The 23264-nt window shown below is 39.9% G+C and overlaps 1 protein-coding gene across 1 annotated transcript in view; it reads right to left on the bottom strand.

Moving 5' to 3' along the window:
- Positions 1-22269, bottom strand: part of dnah2 (dynein, axonemal, heavy chain 2) — a 56776-nt gene extending 34507 nt beyond the window's left edge. The window contains 40 exon segments of the mRNA XM_035675725.1: positions 1308-1435; positions 1558-1738; positions 1884-2073; positions 2743-2846; positions 3342-3530; positions 3797-3907; positions 4263-4388; positions 4514-4599; positions 5164-5385; positions 5772-5910; positions 6082-6262; positions 7213-7295; positions 7968-8124; positions 8481-8584; positions 9012-9173; positions 9379-9542; positions 10364-10538; positions 10691-10847; positions 11180-11380; positions 11790-11982; positions 12257-12401; positions 12740-12928; positions 13202-13331; positions 13786-13895; positions 14209-14365; positions 14644-14790; positions 15039-15253; positions 15480-15662; positions 16112-16241; positions 17010-17215; positions 18010-18097; positions 18495-18560; positions 18562-18644; positions 19718-19909; positions 20129-20367; positions 20807-20917; positions 21287-21515; positions 21725-21889; positions 22046-22116; positions 22266-22269. Coding sequence (XP_035531618.1) covers positions 1308-1435; positions 1558-1738; positions 1884-2073; positions 2743-2846; positions 3342-3530; positions 3797-3907; positions 4263-4388; positions 4514-4599; positions 5164-5385; positions 5772-5910; positions 6082-6262; positions 7213-7295; positions 7968-8124; positions 8481-8584; positions 9012-9173; positions 9379-9542; positions 10364-10538; positions 10691-10847; positions 11180-11380; positions 11790-11982; positions 12257-12401; positions 12740-12928; positions 13202-13331; positions 13786-13895; positions 14209-14365; positions 14644-14790; positions 15039-15253; positions 15480-15662; positions 16112-16241; positions 17010-17215; positions 18010-18097; positions 18495-18560; positions 18562-18644; positions 19718-19909; positions 20129-20367; positions 20807-20917; positions 21287-21515; positions 21725-21889; positions 22046-22116; positions 22266-22269 — 5913 coding nt within the window.
- Between the last annotated feature and the right edge of the window lie 995 nt (positions 22270-23264).

The raw sequence follows: 23264 nt of genomic DNA, 5'->3' as shown, positions 1-23264 counted from the left end.
TCACCGATTTAAATCTTCACATATATATATTTATATATATATATATATAAATATATATATATTGTTACATTCCTACCCACCACTGATCTATGTTCCAGCTGCTCACATTTTTCAACAACATCACTTTAAATAGTACGTACAGTACAATCATAAGGATTGTCTGTTAAAAACCTTGATAAATAAAAAAACTCTCTAAGTTTGTAACTTTGGTATAAGAATTTTTTAATTGAATCCATCAGATTGATTTGATGATATTGCATCACATCTATAAGTGTAGAAGAACTCAATCTTATCTGCTGATTGCCTGAGCTCTTCACATAAAAGCAGCGGGGATGTTTTTTTAAGGCTATGATAATCCATCAAGATATACTTTAGAAATCAGTGCATATTCAGAACTGTGTACTGGGTAAAAATAGTGCACATAATGAATCTAACTGATACATCCACTACAAAGACAAGGCCTTGTTACAGAGAAGTTAGAGAGTTGAAGCGAGTTTCCTATAGTTACACAGAGTAATGCAATATCTCCATGGTCCTGAATAAATTGAAACTCCTTTCACCCAGCAGCCCAATCCTGAATTCTGGATCCTACAGAACTCAATCAGTGCGTTTGTACCTCGATTTTGAATCTCATCCCGGTTTTGATCATATTCTCGATATGGCGTTTACATGGAACATGACAATCCTGGTTATTAATATACCTGTATAAATTAACAGTATCTAGGTTACTGATCATCTGTGTGCAGCTGTGTCTTGATTTCTCACTATCTTAGCCACTATGTTTATATCAATAGAGAGTGTTTAGAAGCCTGGATCTGGTGTTCATTTGCCACAGTATCCAGGTTTCTATTGGACTACTCCAGATAGTAGATTCAGCTTTTTCAAAACTAGAATAAGGCCGTATCCAGGTTTCTTAAACCAGAATATGATTTTTACATACGCAGCAGATATCTGGGACACACAAAAACTCCAATCACAAACAGGAAAGATCAAGTCAAAGATCTTCAACAGCACGTACTGTAATGCAGACAAAAATACGATAATAATCTAATCTAATTTTAGTGCAGATACACGTTTGTTATAGAGCAGCAAGCATACAAACATATCCTTTATAAGATAATAATTCTGTATAGCAAAAAATGTCTACTTTCTTCAACTAAGAACGTAGTCTTGTCTTTAAACCCCTTTTATCCACACTAGCACAAAGACTAAGACTAACCTTTAATTGCCATGTTTTATTCTTTCATCTGTTTCTACTCTTTTTTCCCAGCACACTACCAGTATAGAATTTTCCTGAATGGTAGTACCTTGCAGTTGTTGAAGCCCTCTCCAAACAGTATGATCTCAGCGATTAGAGTAGAGTCTGGCACCACCATGGAGATAGGTCTGAACATGGACTTGAGGTTGTCTGGAAGCTCAGTACGACCAGCGTAACCTAGGAAAAAATGAAAATTGAGAGAGAAAAGATTATAATTACAAAAGCAACGTAATCCTCTTTTTGACTGTCTAATTGTATGCTCAGTATGATTCAAACTGAAGTATTATTCCATGACCTACCGGGATTCATGGTGATAAAGATGCCACATGACCAGACCAGACGTATGTGCTGTCCGTCAAAATGGAACTTGGACTGTCCAGCTGAGAGGGCGGACAGGATGGAGAGGATCTGCTGGGCCACTACAGACAACACCTCGATGTTGATACGGTTGAACTCATCGAAGCAGCCCCATGCTCCCGTCTGTTCAGCGTGGACACAGTGAAAAACACAAGCAATTTTAGACCAAAAGTGTACACACACCAACTCATGTGTCTAGACATAATGAACAGCATATTTAGTCACAGCCACGTCATCACTCAAAGGTAACAAAATGTTTCTTTTCTACCTGTGCCAGGCCAGAATACATGCGTCCCATGGATTTGTAGTCTAGTCCTTCGGAGCAGTTGACTACAATGACGTACATGCCGAGAGCTTTGCCTAAGTCCTTAACTGTCTCTGTCTTCCCAGTACCAGCTGGGCCTTTAGGAGAGCCCCCCCGATGAAGATGGAGCGCTGTGGTCAGGGTCATGTAACACCTGAACAGAGTCAAACATGCACATTTACTCTGCAGAGCCAGCGTAGAAAAAATATTCATCATACGCATGCAAATATGATTTGGATATTTTTGGTACATTCAAATAAACATATACTGAAACTTTGAAAAAGACAATGATTGCAAGACTTTGATGTAATATCTTTGAGGCCCACACAAGGTCCAAAATGGAAATACAGCACATTTGTTAGCTTTTTATGCTGTACTTTAAAAAATAAATATATGAGATGGTCTCCAACGTGAACTAATATATTACATACTGAAATTACTAATCTATCCATGGTAACAACCAATAATATAATAACTGGCGCTAATCCTTTTATCTGTGAATGCACAAAGAGCCAAGGTGTAATCTAGTCATTATACTACAGTAACAATGCTAATGGTAGCTTCTGTCTGCTCTCATGTAATTTACTTGACATTTAATTACACAAGATACTAATCGCAGAGCAAATCTGTCCTTTGTCTCCAGGATGGGGGACTCACTCAGTTGTCTGATACTCAGAATCAATATAAAACATAAACATTTTAATTATACATAATAAAAAAAATACTTTGATGAATTACTAACTAATTAATGAGCTGACATGCAACAGATTGATGTGCTGATGCAGTGGTTGGTTGGTGCATTAATTAACTGAATGGTTGTTACCTGTCAGTAAGTGGGGTGATGACGAGCCGTCCAGAGTTGCCCAGGTACTCGTAGCCGTACTGGAAACGTGTGTTGGTCTGTCGGATTATACAGTCATCCACATCCTATTGGGAGAACAAACATGCATAAAATAAACAAGTTCAGTGGGTGTTTTCTTGGTCTCATTCCAACTCAATAAAAATGGTTTCTCTTACTGCTGCTAGATCAGCAAACTGAGTGGCGGAGTAAGAAATGCTGATAGTTGTGTGAGTGTATGTATATATATTACACTGAATTATTAAAAGCTATTTATCTATACACACTTGTTCTATCACAGTATTTCCTTCAGCTTTTAACTTAGAGAATGTAATTAAATATCCTTGATGGGAGTACTCTGATAGCGTATAAGATGTATTTAGGTGTATTTCCTCAGCAAGGATTCCAGCCCCCATCATACAAACCACAAAATCCACAAAAGCTAAAAAGAACAGCCACTAGTAAATGTTGCTGAAATTATGGCTTGACAAAAGTTATGTTACGTGCTCTTCTCTTTTCCATACTGTCTCTCCCCTTTTCTCCAGACTATCTCCAGTCTGTAACCTGCCCCTACCAGAGCATACCTTCTCCCAGTATAGTCGCAGCTGGCAGAGCCACTCAAAGGCATTGGTGTCACTGCAGCCTGCCTTGGCCAGCTTATCAATGACATCCCGAGCATGAACCTCCACTGTGACCAGCGCTACAATCTTCAGTCGTAGTACTTTGGACAGATTGCCACGGATGGCCTCTGAATAGCATTGAAGCATGGAAACCTGAAAAGTTAAGAGAGTTTTAGCATAAGAGCTCAAAAAGGTTAACATCATTATGATATGATTTTGGTTGTAGGTTGTGCAAAATATTGAAAATATTATATAGAAATTCTAACACACACAGATGATCCAAGGCACATTTTACATGCTTAGAATCATCATATTTCATATTAACAGCATTAACAAATCAAAACTATTTTAAAACTTTTTTTAAATAAGAATAGTTATTTTGAAGAAAAGTTTTGTTAAGTGACAAAAGTCAATCAAACCTGTTTCTTCTTCATGGACTTGAGGGAGGACTTATCAGCTCTCTCCTTGTTGGTAATGAGACATTTAGTGACATCAATGGTCCACTGGATCTGACTGGCTGTGATTACCATCTAAAACAGAGAGAGTACACATTCAAGGAAAACTAAATCTTTCAGTTAAAAGAACCTAGTAAATTTATTTTCATTTGATGTTAACAATAAAATACTACTGTTTCCAAGTTTAACATCTAAGATGTTAAGGAATCCAGCTTGTGTACTCAAAAGCAAGATATGGATTAAGTAAAAACCCATGGAGACAGGTAATGTTGAGTTCAGCAATAACTGGGATTTGTAAATAGAGCAAAACAAAAAAAAATCGCTATTACACACTGGTATTCAAATTGGCAAATCTGTTTGCATTGCATTAAAATGCAACTTCTTATGACCATCACTGATAGTAAAGATAATAAGAAAAAGCCTAATGTACCTGTCCTGGCCAGTTTTTGACCCACTTGTCTCTCTGTCCTGTCATCTTCTTCAGAGCTACAAGGCAATCGCTCAGACAATCCTTTAGTGTAATGCGCATGGTCTTCTCAACTTCACACAGCCAAACCTACATACACAAAACACAAATAACTAACAATCTGCACCATAGCTGTCCTCATTAGCACCAATGCTACCACGACTACATTAAGATTTATCAACATAGCATCATTATCATAATCATCACTGCTGTACCTCCACAGGTTTGTCCAGTGTCAGTGGATACATGAACGGAACATACTCCCCATCAGCAGAGTACATCCCATTAGCGAGTGGTTTACTGCAGTCCTATACAAGAGACACATAGACAGTGGCAGCTCTGAGGCCAGTTCATCCTGAAAGTTTGACTTATAATTAAGTACATTTCTGAAATGAAACAATAAATGTAGCAAATATAACACAAGCAATGCAGTGACCAGGCAGTCCGGATCATGTTGTTTTGCCCCAAATCCTGATCAAACTCTGATCTGATACTTACTTTGATACTTATTTTTTAGTTACAGTTCCTACTGTAACTTACAGTAAGACTACACTGCCGACTTTAAAGCATTTTCAAATATTATTATTCAGCTGTCAAATTACAATTCCATAAGTAAAAATATAGGGTGCATAATAGCTTTCCTATATTTTTTGTCCTATTGTGTCCCATATACCCATAGTAGAGGAATGATAGAATGAATTTGTTGTAGCACTTCAGAACTTCAGGTAAAGAAACACCAGTAATGTAAATATATAATGTTTAGTAATCTAATCTTGACTAAATGGGCTTACAGAACTCTGACTCAGTAGCAGAGCAGCACTGGCCACTGAGTGTATGTATGCATGTGTTTGACTTTTATCTAAGCCTGCCTTGATAATGCGCATGCTCTTGATGTTGTCGAAACACTTCTTCATGTGGGGTTGCATGGCGTCTGGGTTCTGTGACTGCCCTAGGATCTCCAGTACATCATCATTGGACAGGAAGTAGAATCTTGGGAAGATCTGCCTCTTGGTCTCTAGGTACATGTCCAGGGCCTTCTGGATCTCCTCCAGCTTGGCGCTCATCTCTGACAGCTTCTCCGGCAAGCCTGAAAGAGGGAGAGAAAAGAGTCTGATTGAAGACTTTTTCAATTTTGAATATCGTTTTTATTTATATATCGATAAAATATATTTTATTCATGAATAAGAAGTTTCTTTGGGCATCATCATAACCGGTTTCTTCATTATTCTTTAACCAGATGTTTTTTTATGTTTTCTTCCTTCATTTTAAATTTCAAGTAGAATTTACATCTCACATGAAGGATATAAAATAAACATTGAACATGTTTAAAAATAACTGTAGACCCGTCACAGTAAGACCAACACAACACAAGTTTAAGTTTGTCTTATATATAGGCTTTTGAATACACAAAATTTGACTGACCACGGCATGAAAGGCATGTACTTTAAAGAAACATGAAGTATTTTGTCATACCGGGGTGGTGGGTTCCCTGCAAGGCGTTGTTATCGCTGTGGAGACGGCCCATGATGATCTTCCAACTAGAACTAACATCTTCAAACTCTTTGCACTCATGAGGCAGCTGCTCTCGGATGTCCTTTCCTTGGAAAATGTTCTAGTTGGATGAAAAAAAAGAAAAAAAATGGAGAGTGACAGAGAAAGATTGCAGTATTGGAAATAGATTAATTGTATATAATTGAAAAGCCTACTGTAAAGCAATGAATATCCATGTATAATAATTAATCCTATGGCATAGTTAAGAAGTATATAAATATGTTTCCTGTACCTCCAGATAAATCCACTGACGTTGTACAGTGAGGATCATCTCGATGACTTCCAGCACCTGGGACAGTCGGCGTTCCCAGGAGTCCACCTCCCGCTCAAAGGCTTTGACAAACCGAGAAGCCTTCATTGTGGACAGAATAACCTGGTTGTCCTCCAGGGCCTGGAAAACCTCTTCTGTGCCCCTGGGAGAGACACGGAGGGAGAATTAAACATGAATGCTGATGACTGCATATAATGGATTCCAGTGGTGACACACTTTCACAGCAGAAAAGGTCAGTGAAGCTTACACATAAGTTATTAGTTTTTTAGTTGAACCTGCACAGTTTAGTGTAATCTTATGCAGTTGTATAATTTCTGCAATAAATCTTTGCAGGACTATTACATCCAGCTTTTGTTAAAACTGTGCAAAAAAGGTTTAAATTCACCTTGGTTGTACTTTGTTGGGCTGTAGTTATTGCTACATATTTTGACTGCATAATATTGAGAGAAGTTTCTATATTCATTACCTCCTGTGCGCTAAATAAAGCCCTTGTTAATATGCACAATCATTATTTGATATCATTATATGATAAAGTCAAATAATTAGTCAAAGAGTGCAAAAAGACTATTTCTTTTCCATTTATGTTTGCAAAAATATTCATTCCATATTCAATTCATATTCCATTTCATTGTACAGTGCTGTATAATGACAAATACATTTCCTTGATCCCCTTCTACTAATCAGCTCTGTTTCCTCATTGATTTCTTAAAAGAATTTATTGATACATGTTTGAAAGGTTTCATTTTCTGTACCTTACTTTCCTCTACTCTTGAATCAAAATCTCAATGTATCTTTTCTGTTCACTCTGTTCTGATCACTCATCTCTGACGACAAACAAACACATTCACTCCCTTTTTATGACTTATTCAACAAAATTCTCCTATCAGAGTTATATATGCTCTCTACTGTACAGTCATGCTACCAAGGCATCACATTTATCTGTATACAAATTACATTTATCTATATACAAGAAAGACATCACCAGATCGCAGCATCGAGCTGTACTGAGCTGTGGGATCTAGTGATGCAGGTAAATGTGTGATCAGGTCATAGTTGTAACTTCTTGAACCCTCCACCCAAATGATTTCTCACCTCAGCCGGTAGTGGCCTTCATCTTTGTAAGGTGCTATGTCCAGGAATGTTTCCTCCCATGTTTTGGTAATGACCTCCAGACCCTTAGATATCAACAAAAAGAGTAATGTTAACAGACAGAACACACCGCTGAGAGATGGAAAAAAAAAAGGGGGGAAATATTTCTATTGTTTTCCTTTTCCACAAGGTTAATATGATACATTGTCATGACTAGATGATACATGATAGGAAACCATGAATCTTTGCACTGAGTACTGCTTGAATACATCAGAGATGGAAATTGCTTTTTTACTCTAAACAGTATTGTATTTTTCAGTGTTCTTATGTACTCTTGTTCTTCTTTTAATGTTACACGTTCTAATCTCAAATAAATACTATCACATGAGTGCAGCTTTCAGGTTCTCCTTCACTCACAGAATGTCATCATTTGCTGTTTTAGTAAATCTGCTGCTATTACATGCAGACTGAGAATGCAAATTGAATAAAAGGTACAGAATTGTATGCACTGATTTATGCAAAATCTGGCCCTAAAACTGCATTGATATAACTTCCATTAGTGTTGCGGTGTATGGTCAGGAATACATAGGGGCTGGGGACAAGATTAAAGATTGAGAGGCAAACACTTCTACTCCATGTACTGGCTCTGCTGCACAAGATGGAAGGGAGCCAGTCAGTTACACTTCCAACTTCCTGGGCGCAACCATGGCTAGAATAAACGGAGGCACAAAAAGTTACAAAATGCAAAGAGACTGGACCTGCTCTATGGAGAGTTCCTTGCTGGCAGCTCCAGATATCGCAGAGATCTTGTCAGTGTACTTGTCAAGGCCAAGAAATATGATCTTCTCCAGGGTGAATTCACTGCTGGTTTGGTCAAAAGAGCACTGTAGCTCTGTGCAGATCTGCTTCCAGTGCCTGAAAAAAAGGTGGCATTGACAGCAAGGTTTATCTTAGCCTCAAATTACTCAGTCAACTGAAGAAAAAAAAACAGTGAGATTGAAGGCTACCCTGCTTTAGTTTAATTCTTACATATAAATAGAGAGATATCTGGGCATGGCGGATATATAGCATCATTAGCACAATAACTATAACATAGTTGATACATAGCTGACAGCTGGCACTAAGCTAACCCTAACCCTTAAGTACTATTTAACTATTTGACAAGTAATTCTTATTCATGTAATTATTGCAAGACCACAGTTGAAAGATATACTGAAATTACAAGTGTTAAAGGACAACACACACGTAGATAGTTTTGTTTCAATCCGTACCTGTCTCTCATGGCTGGGTTCCTCAGATCAGCAATGAGAGGGATGATCCTCTTAAACTGGTCAATCTTGTTCTTGGAGAAATCTACTATATCCCACCCCTTATCCTGCAATTAGACAAAAATCAGGTCCTCACTACTGTGTAATGTCAATGTGAGAGCTGCTGAGTGGTTTTGCAATTTTGTGGTATTTATGTGCACCCTGAAGGAAGGCCATAGAATGTTTTAGCTGTCACTGTAAAATGCATTTTAAGCAGAGTTTGTAGGTTTCAAGCTAAAAATACTTCTAATGATGTCCCCTAAGAGTCTGCAAACTTTGTATGCATTATAAAGACAAAGTGTCATTGTGTGTTCTATCACTGAAGGACGGCATTTAAATTGTACAGTACTGTCTAGTCCTTTATACACAGTTTATTTATGTGAAACAAAACCTAACTTGACACAGGTAATATATTACAGCTAAACCATGCCTGTCACGGTGTAGCAGGAAGCCAAACTCTGTAGCTCTTTAAAAACTCTGTGTGGCAGAACTGACCTTTAGTTCTCGCTGGAGTTTGTTGAGTTTTTTGAACATGTCCTGTGCTGTGCTCTCCATGCTCTCCGTCCGCAGCGTAACAAACTGACCACCTTTCCAGATGTTCCAGTTAGCATTCCACTCCTGTGTGATCTCCCAGACCTGCTGCAGTTGGTCTATGTCCTGTACAAAACACACCATTATGGCTGATCAAATACCTGTAAAACTGACCCAAAAAGTCTGCTTGCCTCATCTACACATGTTGAGCCAGTTCATCACAATAACAACTCCCACACTAACGTGCTCTGTATTAACAGCTGATTATGTTGAGTCTGTGTAAGCGTATGGCCTTGTATGTTAGGACTATGAGCCTAATGCTGGGTCAGACCTTCTCCAGTGTCTGGATGCTTTTGGAAGGGGGCTGTTCTATGTTGAAGAAGCCCAGCCCGTGAAGGACGTCGTTCTCTTCCTGTTTTAGAGCCTCCAGTGTGGCACGATGCCCTACTAGTTGCTTTAAGGCCATCTCAGTGCTCAGCGAACTGCTAAATGGACCTGGATATAAACATGCAAAAATGTAGGGAGATACACACACACACATATGAAAAAGCATACAAACACATAAACATACACATTCACATACCCACAAACAAAAGGACAAACACATAGAGAAAACATATTAATATATACAATGCCTACTGTCTCTTAGTGGTTACCAACAACATACACTCATTTTCATATATTGTGAAATCATCATAAAAACTATTGATGGCCAACTGACAGCTCTCTCATACAGAGAGTAAAAGGAAAGTAATATAAAACACAAGTTATTTCTCCCAGTTATATGCCTTCCTTGAGAAACTAGATTTATAGGATTACAGATTTTTGCATTAATGTTACTAAGTTACTGTGTTTGTCAGGTATTTAATTCACTGCACTAGCAAAAACAGATTTCCATCTTGTTTTCTGATGTATAAACTACCGTACATCAAATGTATTTGCTATTGTGCTATTGTTATGTAAAATTGCATATAGTGTGATAGAGGGTTTAATCATATCAGCCACCCCTATAACATAGTAACAAGAAGGATGGGAAGCAAGGAATAGACAGGAAGGAAAGATGGTGGCATCAAAAAAAAAGGGAAAAGAGGATAGTCAGGGATATTAATTATTCTGTGGGTGGGAGCTGCCCTGTAGTCAGAAATCATCAGGGGCAAGAACAGATTAGATATAGGCTATTGGTTCTGAAGAGGTTTCACATGAATCAGTGATGGCTCAGCAGGGACAGAAGGTGCACACAAAACGGTGATGAAACACTTGATGATGATAATGTATATGAGTGTGAGAAAGAGAGACAATGAGAGACAATGTGTGACCTGTGCTGCTGAACTCCTGCAAAGTGTTCTCGATCTTCTTCTTGAACTCCTCAGAGGAGAGGGTGAGGCTATTCTTAAACTTCTCCTTGTGCTTCTGCAACATTATGTCACTGTCAATCAACACCTGCTGGAACCACACCCACTCCTCGTTCAGAACCTCACGCAGATCCTGCACCTGTGGCAGGATTGGAATAATGATGAGAAGGAATGTTTGTTTATGTGTAGATATACAGTAGCCAAGACAGTCACAGTTTGTGTATTTACAGTCCTGCATTGTGTTTGCTGTATATGTGTATATATTTCTTTATTAATAAGCATGGTGCTTACATCCTGTTCTACTGGGACCTCATATTTGTCGAGGATAGCAAACTGATCATGAATGAGAGGAATCTGAGCTTCAGTTTTGGCCAAGTCACCCTGGAGAGTCTCCAAGAGTTTCAGGCTCTCAGAGAGCTCCATCAGTGTTTGTGGTGGTCGTCTAAGCCTAAACACACACATACAAAAAAACAAAACAACGAGTCAAATAACTGATAGCTTTTTCTCACCGAAACAGACTTTTTTTTGTCATCTTTTACAAAAATTATGAATTATATTAGAAAGAAAGAAAATACTGTAGGATTATGTAACAAATACTTCGAGCCCACCTTATCCAAAATGAGAGATTGTTATATACTCTTCTCACTCTATATGAAATTAACCAGCTGGCATAAACTGCTTGATACAAAATGTCTTTGATGAAGGAAAATAAAAGAAAGAAAGTAACTTACTTTCATAAAAATTACCCCCCCAAAAAAGTTCTTTCACTTGACTCCCCACCTGTTGGCATTGTCTTGCTGCGATGAATGAAGTTCTTTTAGGCGAGCGCTGGCCATGTGGCTGAGCAGCTGGGTGAACTTGGTTTGCCACTCACTGCAGTGCTGCACCAAGGAAGATTTGAGTGGTGAACTGTCCAGCATGACAAAACGGATGTTCAGCACCGTCTCTTCCTGTTCAACACTGTTGGCCTTTTCTGTGTACCTGGGTTGGGAGTGAACCAGAGAATGAACATGATGCAGAAAAGGAGAAGATTAATGCCTCTGCATGCTTCATTACTGTATTCTGTATTATTTTAAAGAATTTCAGAAAGAATGAAACTAGAGTTCACATGGAAAAGGAAACAAATTAAAAGAAACAGTTAGGATATAGCGCTGTGTGAATGAGCCTTTTTAACAGTCAGTCACAAGGAACTACAGCTGTCACAAGGTGACAATTTGCTTTAAAGGTAATTGTTCACAGCTAAAAAAGGCTAAAGTCAGTTTTAATTTATGCCCATTACAAGGCATTCCAATGCTTTTGCAGCAAAATAGTATCAAAAGCTTTAATAGAAACGTTTTCAACAGGTCAAAGGAATAATTATGTTTATAAATTAGTTTTGATTGAACAGTACCTGTGTATATCGGCATCAAAAGAAGTGACTGGAGGGTTTAGTCTCTGGTAGCGTTGTATAAATGAGTCCTTGTTGATCTCCCAGATATCCCTATATTTGTCCCAGGTCTTCAGATAGACCTGCAGGTGGCTGGCATTGGCTGTCATCCCTGTGGAAACTGCAGCCTGAATCTTCTTTATCTCCTCATCTTGCTCTGAAAGATCAAAGAGGATCAGGGTGACAACAGGGACAAGAGTAGACATAGATGGTCATGTATACAACTTAATAATCGTTGTCTGTCATTCCCCAACAGGAATAAGGAATAGGGATTTTATATGGACATCCAGTCAACATTTTCTCACCACCCACTAAAAACAGGTCGGATGTACAGATTGGTACTTGTGCTTGGAAAATAGAAAACGATTCCCTGAGGAAAAAACGTCTAGATAAAATGAAACAACATGTTTTAAAATAAACCAAAAAATAACCTATGTTGATGTGTATGGGATTCCCCTGTGACCGTCTGCAGGAGAGAAGTTCAGGCAGTCGTTCAAATTCTGAGATGGTGTTGATGAGCTGAGGCATGATGTTCACAATCTGAGCAAGCTTTTTGAGCGCCGGGGAGAACTCGACCTGTAAAAACAGAGACGCACACAGGCGCGTGCGCGCACACACACACACACACACACACACACACACACACCACAAACAGAAATACACAGACACTCAGACAGGGAGCAGGACTTAAACTAGCAGCACAATGAGACAATGGATGACTGTGTCTGTGAGTCTAAGTAAGAATAAGTAAAACTAGTTTTATATTTCCTACATCAGTGAACATATCATGTGATCTAATTTTGCTTTTTATGCAGGTCAGCATATGCGGATACATTCTAACATATGTTGACATATTTGGACGTAGTGTAAACAAATCACTATAACCAAATCGGACTGAGAGGGGTTGCTGGTACCTTTGGTGTGGTTTGGGGAGTAGCCTGGCGCAGTAATACCAGGACTTTGAACAAGGGATTGGGTGATGTCTTGCTGTCTCCATTGATAGCCCTGGATAGCTTCTTCATTGAGCGCTTGATGTTGCTCCTTAGAGCGTCCTCTACCATGAGGTCCACCTTCTCTGTGTAGGTCACCCAGTGCTCCTGGACCTTAAACACCATAGTAAAGATTTACACACAAGACACGGCAGTGTCAGCCTGTACCCGTTAATCCAGCAGTTTTTGTACCGATGTAAACTTGATCTCTGGGAAAAGAACTGAACTAATGACCACTCAACAGTTGAAAAATCTTGCGTGTCTATCCTCTAAGCTGCTGCCTCAACCATGCATAGTTACAGTATATCACATTAAACAAATCTAAAATAACAATCATATAAATGTGCCAGATTAAAAGTTTTTATGAAAGAAAAACACAGCACAGACCTCAGGTCCATCATTAGAGAAGATGTCATGAATGCGGGTCATGATATCAGCAATCTCCTGGTGTGCTGAGCGCAGTATTTGGAGATGCCTCTGCTGGTGAGCATTTTGGTCATCCTCAAACTCCAGGTTCCTGAGAATTACAACATGTTCATTGCTTCAGACAATGTCAAGAAGTGGAGATGCTTGCTGTTGACTTACTCAGTGAGCTGTTAGCAATGTGGTACAGTTGGCCTGTTTAAATATGTGTTGGCTTTCTAGTCAATTACCTCAACATCTAGACTGAAAGGACGGAGACTTCATAGTATAGTATGTTAGCACAGAAGAACCACATGTCTCCACTGATAGTACAAGAATATATGAATGAACAAATGAATAAGAATGCAATGCTTTACTGTACTTTATGAATATGCATTTTAAATACATACTCTACATACAATATCAAATCTATGAACCGTGTTGTAAGAAGTGACTTAATATGTAATAAATAATATCTGCTGTGGTGTTCACTTCATATTATATATTTTGTTTATTTACTTTATTTGACATCCCATGTCCTGAGGAAGAAGTCATAGATCTGCTGTTACCTGTATACGGTCTTTCCATCCAGTCTAACCAGCAATGTTTCACTGATGCGGCGACAGAGGTTTGAGATGGATTGATTTGATGCTTTGTATCCATCAACTATCAGCTGGGCCTGGAGTGTAATGAAGATGAAAGAGGAAGAAAGACACTCCTGAGGAACTACAATCCAATATGGTTTTCTAACTGGACCAAGAATAGGGTGCAGATCTGTTGAGGTAACATACTGCCTGATGAACTAAGATCTGTCACAACTGTCTGTGTTAAGTAAACCTAAAAAAGACTTTTGGCAAATCTTTTCAGCCAGCCAGGGGATTTAATCCACACTACTCTCCCTCCATTCACCCCCTTTTCTAACCTATAAGCCGCCACTGCCATCTGAACAGTACAATGTCTAAATCAGTAAGTAGTGAACTGTGTTTTCCAACCTTGTCAACTTGCAGGAGACAGTCTCGGATGAAGATGTTAGAAGCTACTTTAGACAACCATGTAAGCTTGGTTAGCCCCGGCTTAATCTTCTTATCCATCAAACGAATTCGCTCCCGAAACAGACCCAACTCGTCAGGAGACAGCATTCCAATGATCCTGATCGGAAAACACAACAACAACACACACACACAGATAAGGAAATTATGTTAATATTAATGTGTCCATTCATCTACTAATTTGCGAGTGTTTTGCCTGTGTTTTAATTTGACTTATATAAAAGTTAAAGGCACAGTATCTTCCAAAGAATAACATTTTGATGATTCTGATATAACCATACAGTAGGCCCCTGATATAAAAAATATCATTGCTGTGTTGCATGCATCATGTGTACTACTTAGTTTGTTATCTTCTGTGTGTGTGTGTGTGTGTCAGACCTGTTATAGTCCCTGACCACCAGCAGTGTTCTCTCCCGCAGGCCTCTGAGGTCCTCTCTGTCCTGGTAAATGTCACACACGCACTGGGGGATCTCAAACTTTTGTCGATCCCAGTAGTGGATCTCAGAGAACAGGTTCAACAGGTTGCTGGAAAAGGAAACACATAAAAAATACAAAATAAAAAATTAGCACATATGTACGCACGCATGTATGTATCTGTATCCAACTGATGGTGAGAGTTTATCTATACCCCTTGTGTGGCCACAAATAAAGAGTTAACACACAAAATAATGGGTATGAGTTTTTGTAGCACACAGACGACAATATACAGAAGAAGATTCTGCATGAATGTATACTTTAATGTGAATGCCTTGTGTCTCTTGTGCGTAACCCACTTGTCAAAGTTGACATCCAGCTTGGCAGCCTTGTCCTTGCAGCGCACCATGAGCGGCTGCTCCAGTCTGCTGAGGTACTGTCCATCCAGGTTCTGGCTCCACTCGCTGAAGATCTTCCTCACCATCTCATCCAAAATCTGGACCATCTGGCCATAGGTGAAAACTGCATGCTTGTGGCTGTCTGATTCGTGCAGGAAGTTGGCCTTCTGAAGGATCTGGAGGGCAAGGAAAGGGGACAAAGGAGGAAGAGGTTGAGAATGGAGCTCCAGGAGGAGGGTTCAATAAAGACCATGAATACTATCAGTTTACAGTCAACATATTAACCAAAGCAGAACCAGTATGGACATAGCTCTTACTACAGTTCTTCACTTTACACACTTCTCATGTGATGGTTTAAAGTAACCAGTGTGTACCAAGGAAAACAAGGATAAATAAACTCACCTCCATGGGTCTCTCTAAACGATGTTTCAAGGCCCTCACCCAGTGAGCCTGGCCTGCCATCTGGGGCATATGGTTGGAAAAAGATCTTGTCTTCTGGTTCAGCTCCTTGTTGACCATTCGTTGCTCTTTGTTAAAGATATTGTACACTTCCTCCATCTTCTCTTCTGTGGTGCGCTTAATGGCCTGGTATAGAGAAGATTGGATGGAAGAGAACGAGTATATGAATTGCATGAGAAGAATAGAGGACAGGTGAAAGACGAAAGTTGAGTGGCAAAGAAAACAGACAATGAGAGTTAGAGAATGCAAGAACTGAGACAAATCTGGGGAATCTCAAATCTCTAAATACAGCATAACAAATATGCATTATACACCGAGCCTAATACCTAATACTAAGTCTTTTTGCTCTCAGTGCATTAAAGTGATAGAAAGGGCAGTTCTCTATGAACTTAGGGGTTTAAAACTTGGGTGTGGGTTAGTGTAGTGTGGGTGTGCAGAGATTCACAGGCATCCAATGATAAACTTATTTAGCTATATGACATGTGAAGGTTTAATAAATAGAAGGTGATAGAGTGTGTTTAGTAAGTGGTGCAAAAAAAATGTTGTGAATGTGTGTGTGTGTGTGAGAGAGACACCTCTCGAGTAGACATAGGTCTAAAAACGTCCAGAAGCCGAACTCCTTCCTCCACTGTGTTCACCATCTTAAACACTGAACTAATGAGGTTCTGCATCATCATTTCCAGATCCTTTACCAATGCATGAAACCTGTGTACACACACACACACACAAGAACATATCCATACATAAAAACACATACACATGATGATCAACTAATAAACCAAATACACACTAAACTACTTTGTGTCAGCGCCTGTATGGAGTCCTACATGCAACTCTAAATCACTCCTGACCAACTCGACCCGTTAATATACGCCTGACATGACCCATAATGAAACACACTGTGGTCTTTGCTGTTGCTGGACATTAAAGGCAAAAGCTTGGGGTGCCAGATACTGCTGGGGCGAACATATAAACATAAAAATGCACTGATACATACAGATTGCAGTCTCTGTTTTGTTACTTTCTTGTGTTTCTGCAACAATAACCAGCTAATATTCCAGCAGCTGGAGCCACCTATTCTTTCTACCACTGACAGCCTATTTGGAGTGATATATATTAATATTTAATATTTAGGTTGTGTATGAACTTCAGGCGCTTTTTTTCTCTTTCCCTCCGCTTTACCTGTTGCTGTTTTTAAAGAAGATAAGAAGAGCTCATGTGATTGGTCATTACAGGAGCTCGCCCTGATTCTACCTGCTGATTCTGTATTGCTCCTTTTAATAATGTAGTCAACCTTTCTTCGAAGTTTCACCCGGCTGCGCTGGTGCACCTTATTTCAGAAAAATACAACGCCTACAATAATATCTAGAGAAGCAGACAGACATTAGTTATTGGCCTTTTGAACAATGCTAAGTACTTTCATACTATTTAATTTAGTCTTTGTTTGAATGTGTTAAAGAGCAATAGACCTACCTGTTGAATTCGTTGCACCAGGTGGTGTTCTCCACATCAAGGATACCCTTGTCAACTGAGCGTAGGTTCTGTAGGCCACGGTGGAAATTGCCCTCTATCTCTAGGAGGGAGCGGGTGAACTCTGGTCCCTGGGAACCGCTGAAGCATGGTAGGGCCCTCTGCTGTCCATCCTCCCAACGGGCAAATTGACGCTGGCAGTCACATACCTGAGAGAAGGCATGAGAAAATAATAATCCGGATAACAAACAATACATCAATACATAAGGAAAATATTTTTTGTTACTGTGTGGTAAATAAGTCACATCCCAATCATTTATTGAGAACAATGTTGCAGGGATAGAGAGTAGACACAACACATATGAATACAAAGTTGAAACGAAATGGGAAACCCATCATAAGCTAACCCTTATATTGTATTTGAATTCATTTGACCTTTCCTATTCTGGTACTCATGTGACACCTGTGGCAAAACAACCTAACGCCGATCATTCATATTGGATTTGTCATGATACACTTGAGGAAAGATGCTATAATGGTGATGTTCAGTAAAGAAATTGATTGTAGACCACATCATTGTTTTGAATGCTGTAAAACACAAAGTTACATAACTAGTGAGTAAAACGGTGACACAAAGTAAGTAGCCTTAATAGTTTTAAAGTAGCTGAAGACTCAGATGGAAACAGCGGTGACTTAATAAGATTCACTTTAGATTATAAGCGCAGGAGAGCACTGTGTGGCCTCCATACCATTTATAAACTTCTGCATGGCAGTGTGTAATCTGCACAGGGGTGTTGACATGATAATACTGATCATTCATTTATTGGCATCAATAAAAGACATTATTTACAGGCTGCATCTGGTGGTACTTCATCATAAACAACCCCTGCATTAGCTTATGGGGGGTTGCTTGCTCTGACATGGATTTCAACAGCATGAATTTATAGACTCGTAGTGTGGGTATGTATAAATGTTTCTATATGTGTGAGTGAGGGAAAAATACCTCAAGCAGGTCTCTGAACCTCTGAATGAAAGCATCAACCACCACAAAAAAGCTTGTTTGATCCAGAACCCAGCCTTTTGGAGAATACCTGAGGTACAAAGGAGGACAGAGAGAGTGGGTAGAGAATCAGAAACAGGAATGAAGAGTAAGATGAGCGGTCACTAAATTGGGAAGTGTTCACAAACAAAAAGCAGATTGTTAACAGCCATCCATTCAGGCTAAGCCCTAATTACACAGGGCATCTATGACTCTCAATCTCTCAGGTTGTCCAAGCTTCAACATTTAACAAGACTTCAAGATCTGAGATCATCTCTGGCCTAAACTCTTTCAAAACAAGGCTTTTCTGTTTAAAAATGCTCTTTATGGGTCTATCTATTTATTTAAATTGTTTACACTAAACCCCTATCAAGCAGTGAATATCTGTTATTAGAAAGCAAACACATGCCCAGGGCGTTGAGTCCCTGCATAGCTGAGATTTCTCCTACTTGCGGTGAATCTGTGAGGCGTTCTGGTAAATTTCCTTCCAGGTCAGGCAGCACTGGATACAGTCACGAGGTTTTCTTGCTGGTCACGTAGCCCTCAACAGATCTTGTCCAAGAGAGATGGCTTTGGAAGCACAGCGAATGATCTCACATCTGCAACACAGCAGAAAACACTTGTCACAAATAATAAAGTGTTGGGAGACCAAGGTACAGACATTCATACTGACATTTATTAATACGCAAATATATCTTCACCAGGTTGGCTAATAATGTTCATAAGCAATAACCCCCAAACTTAAAGAGCCAGTTGCTTGCAGAAAAAAACAATACATCTATAATCCTTCTTCCTAACATCAAGTTGATCGCTCTTTTTTGGCAAAACTACCACACAGGGTTAAATTTATCTTTGACATGCGGGGGATGCAAAGATAATAGCAACTGAGGCAACTGCCTGTAGAACGGTCACTACAGCAGCTATCGCCCACTAGTGTTATTATTTTCTATCCACTCTCTTTGGTATTAGCTGGAAGCCTTCAGTGATTGGAAAATAATACTAAAGCAGGCATTGTGTTCCCCAGTGATCTGCATTGCACATATGTGGGTTAAAGGTCCACAGCTACACAGTTTGAAGAAACCCCAGCCGCTCTGAAGGGAGTGCTTGTGCTAATAATCAGACCCAATGTTTTAGCTGAACAAGTAATGTTTTATGTAATATCAAAGGCATAAGTGAGATAGAGAGTGTGCTGCTGTGTGTGGGGAGAGAGCGAGAGAGGAGAGAGAGAGAGAGAGAGATGCAAAATGATGAGGAAAAATCAGATGCCTAGGACATATAAGCAGGTAGAAGAGCGCATTACTTCTCATGGGTTTGTGTAACGTCATGGTGTTGTTACCCTGGATAAGTGGGAGTGGGCTTCAGTGAAGATGATGCCCTTTATCTAAACACAAGACAAAAACCTGGAATCCAGCTGGAGAGCTGATCTACAGCTGAAAGGAGATTCTGAAAGCAAAAGGTTATTGGTAAATGTTAAATTAGCACATCACCTTGTGTACAAAATAGCTGTGGATTAGGGTGGATTGCAGCATGGGTTTGTGTACGCACAGTATGTTCAAATGATGTGTGTGAGAGAATAATGGAAGTAACAGAGACAGAGCACAGGAGGTCAATAAAAGAAACCTGGTATGAATGATCTATTCCCCTTTAGTCTGATGTAGTAAAATGCAGGTACCTTGCGGAAGAGACCACTGATCCTCTCACTGGTGTTGTAGTGGATGGAGTTGACCCAGATGATGCGAATGAGACTGACGATCTCTCGCAGTTTAGGAGCAACTTGGCTAGGCTTGAGCTGGGCAAGCTCTTCACATGGCTCCGTCAATATGGATAGGTAGGACAGGTTGGATTGGGCCTGCAGAGAGCAATCCTGGGGAGGAAAGATTATAATATGAATGATTATTATTATTATTGTGATTTGTGTCAACATTTCCCAACTTTCTGGCTAGGAAGCAAGTTGGTAACACAGATGCAGCAATGTTTAAATAATGATTAGCACAATACTCACTATTTTGTTTGAATGTGTGTTTTTTTTTTTTACGACCTGACCTTTGTTAAGAGATGACTGTAGACTTGAGACTCCCTGTACCTGTATTTCCTTGGCCAGTTTGCAGAAGCGCTGCACATAGAGAGACTTAGAGAGCTGCAGGATGTTCTGGATGTGCCTGACCCCTGGCTTTTGCAGCTGCTGGCTTATGTCCAACAGCTTGGCAGAGCGACTTTTCCAGAAGGCTATCTCCTGTAGTGGTCCAGAGTTGTCCCTCACCTTCCCTATTTCTTGGTCATTTAGTAGCTCCTTGATCTGATCTGTCCAGTGGATCATGACAGCTAAAAACAGGACGAAAGAGTGAAATAAAATTGAATAGATGTAGGGAGAAATAAATATGATTAGTAAAGACAAAAGATAAATGGGATTGGGGGAAAAAAGAAGAGCAAAGGTTGGACTGATGTTAAAACCACTAAGTATGACTAAGGAAATGTCGATGTGAGAAAGGAGTTAAAAAACAACAAGATGATGGATGGACAAAGAGCAGAACACAAAAAAATAAAACATAAACAAGTTGGACCGATGCAGGTGAGCGGTCATGAGCCCAGTGCCCTTTAGAGTCTGAGACAGAAAGCCGGGGCTGCAGTTTGGATGATGTTTTGAAAAGAAACTCACAGACAAAAAAATAAAAAGTGAGTTTGAGACATAGACCCCACAGAGACAGATGGCAAGAGAAAGGCACCCCCACTCCCCTACATATACAGAGCTCCTCAGGCTTACTCTCCAATCTCTGCACCAGCTTCTTGTCCTTGATGGCCTCCTCGGGGCTGCACTGTAGAGCTTCCATTGGGATATATAGAACTGTGCTGCCCACCTTCTTGTAACAGTCATCTGATAAAAAACACAAAACAAAATATTACACTGCGGCACAAGGGCATGTGGCTCGGAAAAGATTGCAGCAGGTGATGATGGCGATCCTGTGCACACCGCACCAACTGAAGCCAAATGCAACAGGTGTCTTGTGCTTTTCATGATTTCTACCGCATCATCCTGGAATACCGGAGCCTATAAAAACCTTGCTAGATTGCTGTTTGGTGACATACTGTATAGAGGAGGCCCCTAAACAGCCAACACATCATAGTGAAGAATGCAGAGATAATATCTTTGCAGGTGTCAAGAGGTTTTTCCGAACTACCACATTGTGTATGTTGCTTAAAACAGTCAACTATCTGTCTTTGTCTTTTCCTCTGAGGTACGCACCTGTGAGGCTGGCCATGTAGCAGTGCATGTTGTTTGTATAGGTGTCCTTGATGCTCTTCTCACTGTAGGTGCTGAGGGCTACTGGGGGTGCGTGCAAGCAGGTCATGTCATGAAGCAGCTTCTTGGTGGGGTCGCCCCGCACTGTGCCAAACTGTAGAGCCGCATCGAACGTTTCTGCTGTGAGGATGGCTTCTGGCATGCGGATAAAATAGGACAGCTGCTCCACCACCTGAAGACATGTTTAGGTGTGGAGAGATAGAAAAAATACAAAGAGGGAGATGAATATAAAAAAAAACTACTGTAAAGGAGGAGAAGAGAGTATTCCAGCTATTCAGACAATATAGGGATGTTTTTTTTAGAAGTGTGAACAAAGCCAAGTACTTGCACATTAAACTTAAGATTTTAGGAATTAAAAAAGGAGAGGAAAGTGTGCGGTACCGGTATGGGCATGGAGTACTCCACCCGCAGCCCAACACAGGTGTCCACGTAGACCACCATGGTTGTGATAGTGGTGTCCACAATGAACTGATCCACAGCCCTCTCATTCTCCTCCGTCCACAACTCTTCAGTGACCCCAGGAAGATTCACACAACGGATAAACAGCTTCCAGTGGACGGAGAGATGAAAGGAGAGATGAAAGGAGAAAAGGAGCGAGGGGAAGACAGATAGGTGGTTATTTTAGTGGTTATTATAATTGAATGGTAACGTATGAGAAAGTTAAAATGACTTATTAAGTTACAATAAATGACCAAGCATTACCAGACGAATGCTCTTAGAGTATTCCTCTTCCATTTCTTTTAGAGCTTCCGGCTCAAAGACTTCTCCTTTCTCTGTGGTTATTAAAAAATGTAAGCACACAAACACACACGATACACTGACAGAGGAAACGTAGGGTTAAAACCAGCTTAAAACATAAGCGTTAGTATGTTAGAAAACTTTCAGCAACTAACGTTGAATGAGTTACTTAACGTTAACTTACCCATGTAGCAGCCGTTGAGTCCTCACGACCTGAAATACACGACAACGACAACAGCTCAAGTATTTATTTCTAACGGGTCCGGTACTGTATCTGTTTACGGGTCAAATGTTTAACGGAGAGTCAGTCTGTGCGACAGATACTTGTCTTTTTTTAAGTGTACCTTTGAGGGATAGCTGGGACTTGCTTCAGTCAAACCTGTGGTTGAGTGTGCGTGTCTCCATGGAAACGTTTGGTTGCCGAGGTAACGCTGGAGAGGGGTAGGGCTCGCTCACAGGCGGTAAGTGAGGAGTGTCATTCATTCAGGCCGTTTCCACAATGTTCGAGGTCTGTTTTCCATCTAGTGTGTGTGTTTAGTGTGCTGTGTGTGATACGGAACCGTAGGATACGCTTACAACGACCGGACTTGTTCCTTACCTGACACGCGGATACATGTAACTTAAGTAAGCTTAAACTAAGTGAGTTTATGGATAGAAAATACGTTATCAGTATTCATTTTGGTAACATTAGGAAACACTCACGTCGGTATTTTTAACAATTGCACTTCCACAGTAAACGCCTACTACTTGTTTAAATTAAAATGCATTAATTTAAAGACACATGCTCTAATGCTGCTGTGACAATGCTGTTTGAGTTACAGAATTACTGTTGACAAATTATAATACACATAAGGCAATATTAGGCACAGGAGATGACCATGTGGCTGAAAATTCAGGTGTGTCAGAATGGATTGAAAAAACTGATATATGTTAATAATAGTGCATTACAGTGTGTGTTACAGTGTGTGTGTGTGTGTCTACCTGCAGATGTGCTGTCCTTTACAGATAATATCTTCCAGATGATGTGAGTTGGTATTTAATACCACAGCTTTCAGTCTCCTACATCCTTGCTCTCATCATGTGGCTCCTTGAGATCTGCTGTAAACAGTGATGCACCTCAGACTCAGACATTTCTTTGCCCTCATTTTCTAACATTTTCCTAATCTTTAATATTCAAGTTGAA

Source organism: Morone saxatilis, unplaced genomic scaffold, assembly GCF_004916995.1.
Source record: "Morone saxatilis isolate NCDOM2014 unplaced genomic scaffold, NCSU_SB_2.0 Contig4, whole genome shotgun sequence".
NCBI classification, from domain to species: Eukaryota; Metazoa; Chordata; class Actinopteri; family Moronidae; genus Morone; species Morone saxatilis.
Note: the sequence above shows the minus strand (reverse complement) of the source record. Positions and strands in the feature narration are given on the sequence as shown.